Here is a 17,240-nt window from a genome sequence, read left to right on the forward strand (position 1 = left end):
AAAAATATGTGACAACAGAGAAAAAAGTAATTTTTTGTGCAAAAATTATAAAAATTTCTCGTCGAATCAATTATTTATTTCATTGGTTGTAGAATAATATGATAAAATATTGCTATTTATATTTTGATATTTTATTTAATATTTAGTTGAAAATTTAGTATTTTGCTATTTTTTAGTACGTAGTATTTTGATATTTTATTTAATATTTAGTTATTGTACTTACAATTAGTGATACATTTAAGTAATTGATTGTTATAACAATTTGCATTTGCATACTCGCATTCTTCAATAAATTTTATCCATAATGAACTGATTAAACAATAATACAGAAAATACAGAAAACTTACAATTTAAATCATTAAAAAAAATATTTATATTTTTTACAATTATTTGTTGTTTAAAATTAATTAAAATGCGTGTCTTACATAAACGATTTTGAATTTTTGCAGTTTGTGTTTTTTTTTACTTTTTATTCATAAAACTGCGGAAAAAAGTTTGTGAGAAGACCACTAATTGTCGAGAAATCAAACTAATTGTCTGGCATTGCAGAAAACTTGAGTAGCTCTTCTTTAAAATAATTATTAATTTGACCGATTAAAAACGATATTCCAGTGTAGATTAAATTTTCGCCAGTATTTTGCCACTTATGATAAAGGAATAAAATTCCACAAAGCCTCAAAACGTTTATCAAAAAATGCAATCAATTACGTCGCGCTCAAGCGTCGTGTGTATCACAAAGCAGTTATTAATTTGCGTAATTACGAAACAATATGTCGATCAGGATTTCATTTTCGCTAATGAGAAGTAGAATCGTATGCAATTTTTGACGTCAATTTCGCCAATACATTTTCCGATAAAATCATAAAGTTATCCGATAAAACATTGTTATGTGTATTTTGATATTTGTTTTGAAAATTATCGTATATACAACTAAAGATACATTTAATTTGAATAATTTATTGTTATAATAATTTGCATATTCGCATTTTCCATTTAAACTTTATCGATTATAACAACAGAGATATAGAAAATTACGAAAAACTTGCAATTAAAATTATAAGAAAAAAATATTTTATTATTTTTTAATGAATATTTGTTGCTTAAAGTTAACCAGAATACATACATCATACGTTACAAGTTTGGCTATAAGCAAATAAATAAGTGAATACTTGTTTAGTAAACAACATAAATATGCATATTCTTTAATAATTAGGCATAAAAGGCAGTATCTACGTTGTTGTTAATCGTTAATGTGCTTGAATGGCAAGGCATGCTTATAAATAAATTTATCACGTGTCGACTTTCCGTTAAAACACTGTCGATACATCGTGAATGTTTTGTGCATTCTTTTTGCTGCGATAGATCAGCGAAATAATACACGATAATGTGAATGTGTAATAATCCACGATGGCGTATGTGATTTTTTAAAATGAAATTAAGACTGAAAAAGACGTGAACGATATTATCAGTGAAAATTTCAATCAATAGTCAAATAATGTAATACGTGTGAAAATGCTACTAAAGAGACGAGTCGAGTATTGGAATCAATAAAGGAACATTTGATATCGTTTTAGACCGCAAAGACCGCATAGTGTTTATATGACGATTACATGATAGATAAACTGTCGATCGATCGTTATGATATGATCACGTCGTGCAAGTCTAAAAATTGCTTTAACAGATCAATCAATTGTTCGATCAATTCTCTCGATACTGATGACAGGCTCTTTGAACATTTTTCGCGATATTCGCTAATATTTGATCATGTTTAATAATGCGTCAGCGTTTAGATTGGATTTCTCGACTCACTCCGACTCATCAAATTGCAAAGAATCGCGAGAAATAAGGATTATCGAAACGGAGAAAAAGTGATCTCGATCGGTGATTTGCACAAAAACACTTTGCATATTGTCTAATCTCGAGAGCATTCGCATCCCGAAAACGGATCATTGTCGAGATGGGTCGTGAACGATTTACTTCAAGCAGCCGTCGTTGAAAACATTATTTGTACAATCACAAACGTGTAAAAACCAACACTGAAATAGTGCTAGTTGCAAGCGGAAAATAAGTTGATTGCGGAGATGGCGAGAGAGGCTATTAAAGACCGGGTCTATTAAGGGATACGATCTATCAAGGACCATAAATCCCGGAGAAATGCAAGACTGTGTGAAGACGCAGAGCGCCATGAATTAAGAAGAAACGCAAGATAATGGGAATGTTAAAGGACTGTCCCGCAGCGGTGGGATCTGTTAAGAACCGGAATAAAATTCAAGGAAAACATAAAAATTACTATAAAGAATCCTTTTAGAATAGATAAAATCTACATGTTTAGTAAGTTATAAAATGTTCAAAACAGAGGCTGCAAAAACAATAACTGCAAGAGGATAATAATTAAATTACAATGTTGAAAATATATCGATCTCAAGAACTATCGTAGTATAAACGTATGTATGTTGCTGAAGCAAAATGTGGCTGACGCGTAAAGATGTGCAAATCGACTTGATTTCAAAAAACATGATCGTGCATTAAAGTTTCAAGCACGCTGTGTGTATTACTATATAAGCAGTCACTGTTACAAGCGAAGATTTCTCACATCGTAGAGATGTCGAGGTTTAAGCTTGAGATAACGCATCATCACGAGTGGACGTAACAAACGGACGTAAGCTACGAACGAGAAGATGAGCGGCTGAAGATGAGTGCGTCAGGCTGTTGGTGCGCGCTCATCCTGCTCACGTTCACGCAAGATTCCCTCGGCAGCCATTACGAGAAGCTCCTCCAGCTCGAGAAGCCGAAGGAGTACTTGCGGCATCAGCAGAACCACCGCTCGTCAACCTACGTCGATCGCAAACTCGTTGTCGACCAGCCGGTGGAATTTCGCGCCGCAGAGATCCACTCAACGCTCGATAGTCCCGCGATCGTCGAGATCGCTTGCGCGCGGATCGAGGAGGAGAATCGTCGTGCGGAGATCCGTCCGATAATCCCGCGAAATCGCGCCGCGAGCCCAATCCAATCGATGGATATTCGTTCCGCGATTGTCATGCCGATTCGTCCCGCTGATTCGGAGAATCGTCTGGAAAAACGCGCGGAAAATCGTCCCGAGAAAATCCGCTCGTCGGCGAAGAATCTCGTCGCCGTTCGAGCAGAAATGCATTCGCAGGGGAATCATCGTGCCATGGCGATACGTTCGGTGGAAATTTCTCCCGCGGAAATCGCCTTCGGCCCCGGGAAAGTTCGCGCGGCGGAGAAACGTCTGTTGAGAATCCATCCGACGGATATGCGTTCGCAAGCGGAAGATCATCGTTCCGCGGAGGAAATTTCGCCGACGGAGTTCCGACCGATGGAAACCCCGTGGACGGAGATGGAGCAGGCGGAAGCGTCGAGCGTTGAGAGATCGCAAATCCGCCACGGACGGTCCAGGAGCCATTTTGCGCGACAGAAGATGGAGGAGCCCGCGAAGGATAACGCGAAGGACGCGGTGAATAGGATCAAGGCCGGCGTACGTGACGATCGGGAAAATCACTTAAAGAAGTCACGTCAAACGGAAAAAGCGAACAATTTTTCGGAAGGATCTGTCTCGCTCAAGCGTAATCATTCCTGGCTTCTCGAGCAGAATTTCTCGAAAGATAATTCGACCAACGGTCAATCTGTCGATCGAATCGAGGATAATGTTCCGGAGGGGCTGGAAAGTTTGCTCAAGTTGTATCAGGCGAGAAAAGGAAGCGTTGCCAAAGAAAGTTCTATCATTCCTCTCGCGCGTAATCTTTCCTGGCTGATCGAACAGAATATCTTCAAGAATAACACGATCAGCTCCGACCGATCATCCGATTATATCAAGGACGAAACGCAGACAAACTCTGATGTCACATCGAAAGCGCACCAGCCGGATAATCAAGGTATTCTACGATCGAGTCCCGATTCCCTAAAGAGTCTCTTCAAGGACAACCCTCTGAACAAATTGAGGAAGGCGATGTTTTCGAATAAAACAATTGTTCCGCCGGCTGCGATCGATCGCAACTCGACCGAAACGCTCGGCGTTGATCCGACCGAGAACACCAGTGAATCCTCTCACGATCTTGACGAGGAAGTCCTGCAGGACGTACTGGACTATACGAGTTACGAGGAGCCGACAAACGCCACATCCGATCGGTCGTCGGCGCGTCGGAAGCCGCCAGCCGCCCAGGTCGACATAGTGACGCGTTTCCTGCGCATCATCGAGAATCAGCACACTCTCGGTGAGAATTGCACCGCCGGCACCGATCTGAACCTGGGCGAGGGTGTGGTGGACCAATATGCACAAGAGAGATTCCGACTGGAAGCGGAATTTGCGGTCAATCGCGCCAACATGCTTACTCGCCTCTGGAAGTACGCGCCGGAAGTAATGCTCTCGTCCGAGTTTCTGCTGCACGCGGGCGTCCTTTCGATGGTGGAATTCGACGAGGATATCTTCGCTGCTGGCAATTGCTACGACAAGTTGCAATATCGCGATCGCTGGCTGTACTGCCCGTTCGCTCACCGACTGCCGAATCAGGATGGCGTACTCGTGAAGGACCTCGCGAACCAGTACAAGTACCTGAGCAACAGCAGCGAGTGGTTCTACATCGCCAGGAAAAACGCCGAGAGAGTGATCGCCAGCTACGAGCAATTCAGCCGGGGTGAGTCAATATTATCTTTATTGCTGTTTTATAATAATAATAATAATAACAGATAGATGGATGAATTAGGAATCTGAACGATTTCTGCGAGCAGTTATACGATAAAATAAAATAAAATGAAATTCTCATGAAGAGAATTTCTGCAAAAACATTATTCAATATTTGCATTATTATTCTGAACAATATTTGAGAAATGAAATGCAATCGATTGCGCGACGTAGATGTAGAAAAACCAATATAATTAATAATGATTAGTTCATGAATATCATCAGTTTATAAATTATTCAAGAGTTTGATGATATATCAAACTTGAGTTTATCTGGCAAAACAGTTGCGTATTGATTGAAGTAATTGAGATTCAATTGTACGCTTCCTAGTTAATTGGAAAATATTTAAACTTTAATTACATAATTTTGCGAAAAAGTTGCGTCGTCTAGTGCGGAGTTGGTGTGCATCTGACGACTCATCAACATTGTTTTCGTAATCTGTAATTGTATGAACAAGAAGTTGAGCAAGTCGATAACAAAACGGGTGCGGACGTTTGCGAATGCCTGCGGCAACATTACACCATGTACACTTGACGTCAGTCGATTAGTTTAGCAAGCAACAGTAATCGCCACTTGTATAACTACAACAGTAATTATAGTACTATGATTCACGTATTATTATAAACTTGTCGTGTGTGTATATATATAGCGGTAGATAATTAAATATTACACCAATACACTACTACAATAATATTTTGCGTTGCCATTGTTACAATTATTGAATTATAATGCATATAATATTTCACTCTCTGTTGACATTGCTGCTTGCTTAATGTATTTCTTGTTTCAACTCGCCTTTTTGCGATCTCTTTTGCTTTTTGGATTCGTATATTCGTCTGCGAGATGATGCTTGCAAATGCCCGTAGGGTAGCTTTTGTATGACGAAGTTTTCCCCTCTTGGGAAAACTTTCATTTTTAGCGGACAGCTACAATAATTACATTTCTCGTTTAACTTAATTTCTTTATTCACGAACTGAAAAATCCTGAAAAAATCTTACTCCGTTTAAACAACTTTAATTTATTTGTAAATAGTTAATTGACAATTATTTTTTGAATACAAAATTTTGTTATTTGAGTCGTGGTTAATTAATTAAAAAATTAATGAATGCCGCGAAATGTAGAGAACTTGCGGGAACTTTTTACGTGATAACTTTACGTAATAACGAGTTCTGAAAAAGTTTGTGATCTTCTTCAGTTTTCAAAGCTCTCATAGCTTTAATTTGTAATGAAAAGTGAATAATTGTTTCTTTTATGCAAAGTTCTATATTTCGAGACATATTGGTAAAAAAGCCGGTAAAAAATGATTCCGTCTTTCTATGCAGACATAGAAAAACATCTCCATCACGTCGCGGTAAATATTTTCAAGGAAAAGAGTTTTTCAATGTCAATATGTCTATTCTTTATCTTAAGTTATTTAAGTTTGACCCGCGAAACATTGCTTTTCTTAGTAAACGGTTTAAGCTTGTTAATCCTTTGCGCGCGTAACTTTTTTAATCTCGTCGATGTGGGAGGTGGTCGTCTTTCTTAGGGTGCGTGCGAGGAAAGAAGTTGTATAACACATACTGCTAAAAAGAAAAAATGACGATTTTTATTTAAACAAATTAATTATATTCTTTTTTAACAAATTGATTATATTTTTAAAATTTATATTTATAAAATATTTTCTCTATATTTCTCTGAATTTCGATTTTTTGATGGAGAGAGTAACTCTAATACTAAATTAAATAGAAAAATCTATCAATATTTTTCTTCTAAGTTGTTGGACATATAAAAATACAAGATATATAAATACAGATATATAAATACAAGATATATATATAAATTAAAGTAAATGAAGATTTTAGCATCTTTTTGTTTCATTCGTATGTATAAAATTTTCTTGTAAATACTCTACATTAGGATTCATAATTTATATGCGTATACATAATATCTAAATCTTTGGGTGTATTAATACATTATTTTGTGACGCAAATTTTAAAAAGAAAAAAAAGAACTGAATGAAGAGGATGTGTGACACATTCTTGCTTCAAAGTTTAATTTGTGCATACATAAATTATATTTGCTTATATAAACTGTATGCATCAATTATTTTGTAAAATATCTACTTATCACATATACAAGATTGTAGCAATTTTCACTTTTCTCAAGTACTAAGCAATTAATTGAGAAAAATTGTCACAATCAGATAATTCAGATAATTATATTGCTTAATGCACAAGCGATTAATAAATAAAAATATTTTATTAAATAAAACTTTAGAAATGTAACTATACAATTTCAATTTTAATTTTTAATCTTTTTGAAATTATTTGTATTTTGTAATTTTAATTTGCGACTTACATAGAGGTACGAAGACGTTTAAAATAAAAAAATAAAAATAAATAGCGAGAAAGGATGTCTTTTTTTTTCTACAAGATCCTATTTTCCTTGATGGAAAAGACGGGGTGAATTGTACACACCAATAGAATCGAAATCCATGTCGCCAATAGTCTGGCTACCAATAGGATTCCTCGAAGTAGAAATAACGTAGTAGAGGATCCGGATAGAGTTTACCTTAACAAGGAATGGACAATATTGTTTAGATAAGTGAAGCGAATTCTCTGGGGCAAACTCTCAAATCATAATGTGATTTTTTAGATTTTGGCTTTATATATATAAGATTATCTGAAAGAAATAATGTCAGCTGGAAACTGAAAATTGTTAAGTAAATAAATTATTGAGAGATCAATTTTTTAAAAGAAATAGAACAATAAGATATACACAGCAACATATATTCGACATCTCTGTCTACAGTAGACTGACGATTCTATATTTGAGAATTGGAGACAAAATATAATACAATATATAATACAAATATAATAGAATTTGAGAGAAAATATTGAGGTAAAATATAAGATGAAAATAGCAGCTGTCCGAAAAATCAGACGATAAGGAAGTGATATAAAGGGTATCGATGAGTAATGTGTTATGGCAAAAGAAAGAGGGAAAACTGCTTTGGCACTGCTTTTCTTATTTATGGGAATTTTAGGCAATATTTTGTAATATATGTGGTAGACTTGAGCCAAGAAATATAGTAGCATGGGTGAAACATGCATGAAAAAAACTTTGTGATCCAATAAATGTATTTATGGATTATATATTATTTGTGAGTGAAAACCGGAAAGATTTGAAAGATAAATTTCATGACAAATTGACAAAAATAGGTGTATATTATACAATCAGTGTTTGAATTGATATATAGCGTCAATCCCGCTCTTTTTTATACACAGACGCATTATGTATATATAAAAACATACATATATAAAAAAGAAACAGATATATGACATATGAGATATATAAGAGAATTAATGTTGATGATAGCTCTTATCGCGTCTTCAGCACTTTGGACTTCCAGAATGGAACAAGACCTTGCCTACGGTCATGTTCTGGAGGAACTCCAAGAGATAACAAAAACGACCAAAAAATGAACCTACCCCGTGACATAATGCGAGTTCGAAAGTATCTCGTAACATGTCATACATCTTCATTTTCCCCTCAAAAATGCTCGCGTGCCGCGAAATCATTCTACGCGGAATTATGGAATCTTTGTTATGCGCTCGTATTCGCAATATGAATTTAATACCCGAGCCCTTTGTGCACGCGGTCGGCTCGTTAAATTAGAAATTCAAATAACCCGATCATTTCGCATTTTGCGAGTATTATCGAATACTAGGCATCGATCATTTTGTTAGTGCATTTTTAAGTGGTCCGCATAATGAGATAATAATAGCTGGAATTATAATGATTATTTATCGGTTGCGGAATTTATGCGGCTCGCCTAATTCCTTCATTGGCCATAATTCCATCACTAATTACCTAGCAATTATTCGATTATTCAGCCGGAACTGATACCGGGAAAAGGAGAAGAGGGAGAGAAGGATAATTGTAAACTATATACACAAAATAGAAATCTTAAATTATAATGACCTACTTAAAATTAAAAATTGATCTTATCATCTTTCTCTATCGAGATTTCGATATCGCAAATATATTTTCAGAAATTGGTTTATATGTTTGTTTATTGATTTTGTATATGTATTTTTACAAGTGGACGTAACCAAATAAGAAAACCAAGAACTCACGATCGATCGTTTCGCGACTATCAACTGTAACTGGCCTTTGGACCTGAAGTATTAGCCGCAGAAACATGAGCGCTCCGATTCGATATTGCGTTAATTAGCACGTAAATCAAGCGCGCATTAATTAACGCATAAGTCAATCGCACAACATGCTGCCGACTCTCGGAATATTCAATATTTATGTAATTATCATTGTTCTGTTTGAATGCTTATTCGATTAGTTTTTGTCATTTAAATCTTTAAAAACGTACGAATCTGCCAAAAGACAACATTCTTGAGAATTTATGAGAATTCTTCAAAAAGTCATCACTATATTAATCGTGTTAAAGTGCGTATTTGTTACAAAGTGTTTAATATTTTTAACTTTTTACGAAAATTGATTTTAAATGCATTCAATGTACAACATAATCAGCAAATGGAATTTAGATTTTAAATTAAACAATTATTCACTTCCGCTTGCTTCAATCTGCATCTTAAAATCTATTTACTCTCTCTCATATCGCGACGTTGTTAGTCCACAATTATTATAGTTTTCCCGGAGCACGAATTTATAACTTAAATTTGATACAGTTTCCAATAGAGATTGCTTTGTTTGGTTCAGTCGTTTGAGTTGCGCTGCAAAAGACACATACACAATTTGATACATCTACATGTGCACACACATACACACACACACTTTCGTTCAGAATTCAGATTTTTAGCAAAATAAATCCAAAAACATTTTGTGTTCTCATACGCTTTCCAATAATAATATTTTAATATTAATATTGTAAGCCGCTTTTATGAGGCTTGGAAAGAATACGAATGGTCATTTTTTATTTTCTTTAGAAAAGAAAGAAAGAGAGAAAACCAAATCTTGAAACAACGAAAGACAATAGCCGACATTCTTATGCAGAGTTGAAAACTAGTAGGTAACTATCGTGCAGAATTTCCGACACGATCTATGATCCCGATCGCATTCTGCAGCACGAGGCGATTGGAAAAGTTGGTTTTGTTTAGAGAATACAAAGCATTCGACCCGGATTTTAATAGAGAACCGGCTTGGGATTACTTCCCGTTTCTGCGCAGGACTCTTGATTGTCCGCCGAAATTGAATGATCACGAAAGAAAGCAAAAACGAAATCGAATTATTTCGTTAGATAGTACGATCTGTTCAAGGAGATAAATTGTCCTGGAGCGCGAAAACAAGACGGTAGATACCGATTCTGGAATAAACGACGTTCTCTGGGCCTTTAAGAATACAAGTCGTTTAAAATACATGTGCAGTTGAGAAAATTATAAAATAACACTTATGAACACGCGAGAAATATAATATTACTCTCATATATCATGAGTCACCTTTATTTTTCTTCTTTGTCCTTTTTTTTAAGCCAAAGAAGACCCGAAATTGGGGTCAAAACGTTTTTCCTGTATTGATTAATAATGGTTCATAGTTCTTGCACTCCACAATTGCGCTTCTGGTTCTTATTGCCTTCTAAATCATCATTATTTGCCTTTAAGAACCATACTTTGCAGCATTTATGTATCATATTTAAAAAATGGCCCGTTGTTACAAAATGCATTAAAAACATATTTTATGACAGCATTGTATAAACATAAAATATGTAGTTTGCTATTTTTGCATTTTAGCAAGAAATATATCAAAGCATCTTTTAATATAAAATTTCCTTGGTTTTTTTCCACGATTTCCATATTTAGTATTCTCAGTGGATTAATGCAAATCTGCTTTCCAGCCGCTTTTTATATTCTTGGACATCTATCCTTGCTACACAATTGAAATACAGCCATCTGATGCTGAATTTTATTTTTAGACACGATCGACTCGAATGATTTATGTATTCGACATCGTGAAAAATATAACAAGCAAACAATTTTGAACAATTTATGATTTCGAGAAAAACCTCTTTGTAAAACTTCCAAGTTTTACATAAATATCTCGACATAACGATTGCGTATACGTATTATAAAAAAAATTGATAACTATACATACCTTTATACATAATTGTAGTGCTGCTTTACATTTATATAGTCGCAAAATTCGTAGAAAGTTATTGTGCATTTCTGGATTCCTAGACCAATGATTTTTAAGATTGCTGGATCTCAGAGATGAATCCTTATATCGGCGAGTTCTAAACTCAGGAAACTTTCTGCACTTGGTTGGTGACATCGTGAATAATCGCTGTTCTGTTTTATTCGACCTCGAGTGTCCGCGGGTAAGAGATGACCTAGCACAAAATCCGTGTAATAAATAGAAGGGTCACTGGAGAGCTTTAAAACCTAACTAAGCCAAAATTGCATATTAAGTTAAAGCGTCAAGATCCGGTGACGGCGCGAACGGAAATAACTGGGAGCATGGAAAAAATTATTAGTCAGCTGAGCCGAATTTAAATTTACCAGTCACTTATGTAAAATTTATACGATATATTTTTTCCCGCAGCTTTGCACTTATTTATTTTTCAATGCCGCGTTAATGCACGCGTTTTATGCATCATGGTTGAAAAATATAATAATTTTTCGCAAAGTGTATAATGGATTTATTAATTTTTACTCACGCGATTGATGTTTCCGGCTACGAATGCGAAATTAATATATACTTCCGTAGAATTTTCAGCCTTTATTTATTTACAGTTGTATGCGTTACGTGTTTCAAGTGCGTAAGAATTATACAAACGCAAAGAGGATGTGAAATTATCGAGACGGTTGAGAGAGAGAGAGAGAGAGGCGAGTGGAATCGTCGGCGGCGATTTCTCACTCTCAAGGTATATCCGTACAATAACTGGAGTCGATCAATTTCTCGACTTCCTTCCGCCCGTAAAACCGCGCGTAAAGAGAAGCTAGTGGGCTCGCTCGTAATTCGCGGCGATATAAAGCGATCTCGGGGGCATTAAACGATCTCGGTGCATCGCGTCGCCATTAAAACCGTAATTTCACGGGGCGAATCGATGTCAGCGCGAATGTTACTCGGTGCGATTTCCGCTATTTCCCTTCACCTAGATGGAGTGTCACTCGCAGAGCTTGCTTACTTATCCCGCCTTTCTCTTTCGGTTGAAATTTTCACGCTTTTAACTCTGCATTCTTTGCGCTAAATATTTCAGGAAACATGTCAGGGAACAATATGAAATTCACATGAACGCAATTTGGGAAGCAAATAAATCAGTAATGAATTTAAGAATTGTTCTTCACAAGTCTCAAGTTTACTTGTTAAAGCAATATTATACAATTTTTATTAAAGTTACATTAAACGGTAAGAAGAGACGTAAGCTGAGTGTGTTGAAGCAGTTTTCCTCTCGAGTGGCACAGCGTGCTTTTAGCCGGACTTCGTTAATTAGGATACTGTGCCTCTCGGAAACAGAACATTATGACGTACCTAGCCGAGGTACTTTAACGATTTTACGTGGACACGTTTAATGCTTGATACGTAATAATTAAAGAGCATGATTCCGACTGGTTCGTTCCATTAGACCGAGCGAGCTTTCGTGGAGATTGAAATGTTTAAATCATGAAATATAGTAGGTAATACCTAATAAGAGATTTTAGTGATATTACGTAACCCTGCATGTTACCGAACATTTTCGTGTACGCTCCAATTGACCCTAATGTCTCTCACGTTACATTTCGTAAAATTCACGGAAAATATCTTCTCCGCTTTCTTTTACACTGACATTCATCATCAAATATATATAATGATTTTTTGTTCAAACAGTGGTTTCAATTTCCCTGCTTTCGATTCTTCAATTTATGCAAAATCGTATTTTCTCATTTTTCGCGGAAACATAATATATTTCCTTCGGCCATTTGCCTCTTTGAATATTAAAAGCGAAGACAAATGCCGGTTTCACAAGTTTCATAATTTCTGCGATAGAACATTGACATATTTATTGACTACGTATATTGATTGTCTGAGAAAAGTAGGAATATACGTTATCCGCAAGACTGTCTAACATTTCGCTTATAATCAATGACCTGCCTACATGGAATACATTCAAGGACAATCAAACTCTTTCAATTATGTATTTGATCGAACTTGTCCGCGCGCAAGTTGCTCGTGAAGCGCCCGAGATCTAACGCGTAAATTAAATCGGCGGAAGTTTGTAACGAAATAGCGCGACACGATATATAGAGTGTTCATTCCAAAATGTAATTGGAGTTTTACGAAGTAACATTCATTATATTGCTAGTAAATCTACGTAGGCTATTAAACTTGTGTTTAAACACGGTTTATACAAGTATTGTTTATTTTTTTATATTGCGCTTTTATAATTTATAGATATGCCATAGATATTGCAAAGCTTATATGTATGTATATGTGTTTGAAGAAAAATTTAAGACAAACTCTTTATATCAATTCGGAAACAGGTGAAAAATCTAAGTGTTAAAATATGTAAAAATTTCACAAGATGCAAATTTTGAAAGTACAAGCCAGATTTTTATAGTTATTTCAAATAGATTTGAGTTTAGCAAAATGGTTATTTGAAACTCTGCTTCCGGTTCAGAATTAAATTACAGGTTCGACGAATAGAATTCTCGGTTGGAACTTTGGAAACAATTCCCCGAAAAGTTTCTATCTTTGATCGTTGTGAAATGCAGTTCACAAACTATATCTTTATAAAGAAGTCTAAAAGCAGAAATCAACTTTAAATAATTTTCGCGAAATTTTTGTCAGCTTTATTTCTTTCGATTATCGACATGCAATGTTTAGAGAGCAGATCATAATTGCTATGTTTTAATAGCTATGTTATTGCGGCACATTACTGTACATTATTAATGTTTCGCTCTTTTTTTTCTGAATTATTTTAATGCATGAAATAAATAAATAAATGTGAACAAATAAATGCTGATAACTAATGAGTAATAACATTGTGTGCGCGGATGAAATAAAAATCGAAAAAAAAATACAATTGGATGTTGCAAATTTGTCTTTTCTTTCGAGCAATACGATTGAAATTATAAGAAAACACGGTTACTATTTATCGTCTCATTGTGCTGTGTTTTGTCTGGTTCCGCGGTGAATACGGCTGAACAACCGCGTTGTTCGCGAAGCTTGGTGGCGTTTTCATTCGGCATTGCGAATATCAAAGTAAGATCCAATCTTCGAGTTTTCAAAAATTCTGGCAAACTGGATCATACTTTGATTTTCGAAAATACCGAAGTTTGCTACGAAGGACAAAGGCTCGAAGCAAACGTCTCGTTTGCGGGAACAATGTGGGAGCATAAAGGGAGACTCGAAACTCAATATTGTGCTTGCGCGCACAGACACGCGATGTCTCGAATGGGCTTCATCAGAAAATTTCAAGCACTTTCTGCGAAGAAGCCTCGAGTTGCCCAAAGCGGATGTGCGCGCGGAAAATCGACGAAGAATCGATTTCACAAGCTTCACATGAGGCTCCGCGAAGGCACTTGACTTACTTAAATTTTTCAGTTCTGATTTATTGGTATATTGTGTGCCTAAACATTTTATATATAAATATATTTTTTTGGGGAGAGGATAACATATATCTGAAAAAATAATACACAAGTTTATTATTTATTCTTTAGAGACATATCTGAGAGAATCAGGCGTGGTAAAATAAAAATGTGCTACTGTACACAATGCAAAGTGTGCAATGTAAATTCTTACTTACCAAAGTGTTTAGAACCTAGAAATGAGATTCACCTAAAACTTTAATGAAATTTTTGGAATACTTTTGCGAGATACAATACAAGTTTTGTTTCATCTTTGTAAGTAAACTAAATTTGCCATTATTATTACTACTATTGTTATAAATTTGGCTGTTATTAACTCTAATATTATTTTCCATGACTATTATATAAAATTAGTGAACTCATTTTTGCTTTTATTTTTTTGAAAGCTTGGAATTAATTTTCCGCGAAGCTAAAATGTCCTTATAGGAAAGATGTCTATTGTAAAGCTAATTTAAAAACTTTTAAAACTGTACAATAATAAGGGAACAAAGAGTTGGCGCAAAATAACTTTTAATAAAGTGCGCTTGTGTCTCATTTCATTTTGTTGCAAAAAAAAGAATTATAATATTTTTATTTTATAATATTACTTTGCGAAATGTAAAACTGCACAAAGAAACTCGAAGAAGTATAACTTTACACTCCGTTATCTAACTTATTAAAAAAGTTTCTAGACACTATCTTTGCTCCAGAGAAACTGTCTTAGAGATATGAAAATGCGGCGCGGCGATGAGTGAAAAATCCGAGGATGATCATACGAGGGTGACTATCATGTTCAGACTTTTGCCCTTTTTCAAGCTTGCGGTTCGCATGCGTTTATATCACCCTTCTTTCCCCCTCATCCTTCCTTTCGCTTCACTCTTGCTAGGCAATTGCCCAACCACCGCCAACTCTACCATCTTTCCTCGGCTGTTACCGTCTGGCCGCGATTATTGGTTGCTATATTCGCGAGGGCGACATAAATTATTACCGCGTACCGGGGGATAGGCGCGCAGAGAGGGCATGCTTCACCACTTTTACGATGACTGCAAGCACAGCTTCGACCGCTTTCACTCACGTAAGACAGTGTCGCGGGAAAGGTCAGCCGCAGGGACCATCTAGGTCGAACTAAATCCTTGACTAAGAAGATTTAACATTAACCCTTTTGATCCCGCGCTTTCTTATCGCGAAACTTCTGTCAATGTCGATTGTTTTATTCTTTTTAGAATAAAGTGAAAGATTCTTTTTTTGATCTTTCTTCTGATTTGGAATATGTATAATTAATTGACATGTGATGTAATTTATTTCTATAGTATATCATACATATTTGTCATAAATTTCAATAAACAACGATAAATGATGACTTGTTATTGCATTTTATGCAAGTTTTAAGCAAAATTGAACTTGATTTTCGTTAAATTTCATTTGGCACTAAAAATTTACACAATAAACATTGGAGCACGCCATGTATATGTATCAAGTTACAGTAAGATCGGATGAAACTAGTTCAAAAGTTCTTAAATGTGGTCAGAACGCTTTCTTTAACCGAGTTTCCGAGCTACTGCATTATTTCATCATTTTCACGCGAAGTAATTATTCTATAGATTTCTCACTTGTTTTTCAATAAAAAATCCGACATGTCGCGGGGAAACTTTCCCACGGACAATTGTCGAGATTGCAAATAAATTTTTGTCGCTTCGTAACAATTTCCTGTTCTAGCAAATAGCGCTCACAGCAAAAACGTATTTCATCGTTTATCGCTCAACGCTTCTCAACTCAGCTCTGTTATCTATGTTGTTCGTAATAAAAATACTCGAAGCAAGAACTACTTAAATTAAATCCACTTCCACCGAATGTGTACATTGCAATACAATTGCTTCTCCGCGTGTCCAATGTAACCATATAAGAACGAATAAAAGACTTAGAAAGCAATTCCAAACAAACCAAACAAACTGTCCTTTTACAATACTCGAAGCTAAAAATAAAAATGCAATCAATTGTTTTTCAATATTAAAGGGTTCGCGAAAGAGGGAGGGAAGTGAGAAGGATAAATTAAAAGTATACTTTTATAAAATTATGCTAACCGAGACAATTTTTTTATCCGCCATATTTTCGCAAAGAAGTTCATTTTGTATAACGACAGTGTCGTTAAAAGTTTGCAACTTTTGAGTTCTGCAGATTTTCCATAGCGTATTATAGATATAGCGGCAAAAAAAATCAGTAACTATGTAAGCTATCGACCGTTACATGCACCTAACTTCTACAAAGAAATGCATATGACCCTTTGCAATACAATCGCTGTTCACAGATTTTATTATTTCCACTTGCCCGTTTCCAGAGTTCTGTTTCTGTTTGGCATATTTTATTTATAGTTTTTTACTGCGTCGTGAAAGTGAAGAGAATAACACAATTCGAACAATATAATTTTCATAAAGCTTTTATTATAGAGAAAAGGAGAGACTATATCTTATAATTTTTGATTGTAATATTTTGATATTTGCAATTCTGACATTTAGAAACAAAATATGTCAACAGTTTACATCAAAATACTTAATCACAAAGGGATTTAATATCAATCAGAAACATAAAAGCTTTTCCGAAATTAATTGAAAAAACATGTTTCTCTTAATTGATATTTACGATACGGATTTCAGTTCAACAGAAAGCGCTGAAAATCCGATTTATTTCTCTGCATATTTCGGCCGAGAAGCACCTCTCGAAAAGTAATAAAAACTTTTTTGCGCAACTATCGAACAACTATCGAACTATATGTTGTGTTATAATAGCGATATCATTGAGAATTTTTCGGTTAGATTGCCGTTCTGTTAAAGATTGCTGGATCTTCGGGTATCGATAACGCGTTGAAAGAAGCGGAAATGTCACGGAGATGCGCGCGCGTTCTTCAACGTGACAGACAATGCTGAGCTCAGCGTTCTGTCGCACGAACTCAATCGATATGTCATGAACTGTGTAGACGCGTTACC

At 35.4% G+C, this 17,240-nt stretch overlaps 1 protein-coding gene across 6 annotated transcripts in view; it reads left to right on the top strand.

Moving 5' to 3' along the window:
* Window positions 1-17,240, top strand: part of LOC105675332 (uncharacterized) — a 72,504-nt gene that overhangs the window by 953 nt on the left and 54,311 nt on the right. For 2 of the 6 annotated variants that reach the window (XM_067356425.1, XM_067356424.1), the window contains exon 2: window positions 1,363-4,652. In XM_067356425.1, coding sequence (XP_067212526.1) covers window positions 2,693-4,652 — 1,960 coding nt within the window. In that variant the 5' untranslated portion in view covers window positions 1,363-2,692. Of the gene's footprint in view, window positions 1-357; window positions 4,653-17,240 lie in introns of those variants that run through there. The other 4 variants (XM_012372364.2, XM_012372367.2, XM_067356426.1 and 1 more) reach the window with 3 other exon arrangements.

This window comes from Linepithema humile, chromosome 5 (genome assembly GCF_040581485.1).
Source record: "Linepithema humile isolate Giens D197 chromosome 5, Lhum_UNIL_v1.0, whole genome shotgun sequence".
NCBI lineage: Eukaryota > Metazoa > Arthropoda > Insecta > Hymenoptera > Formicidae > Linepithema > Linepithema humile.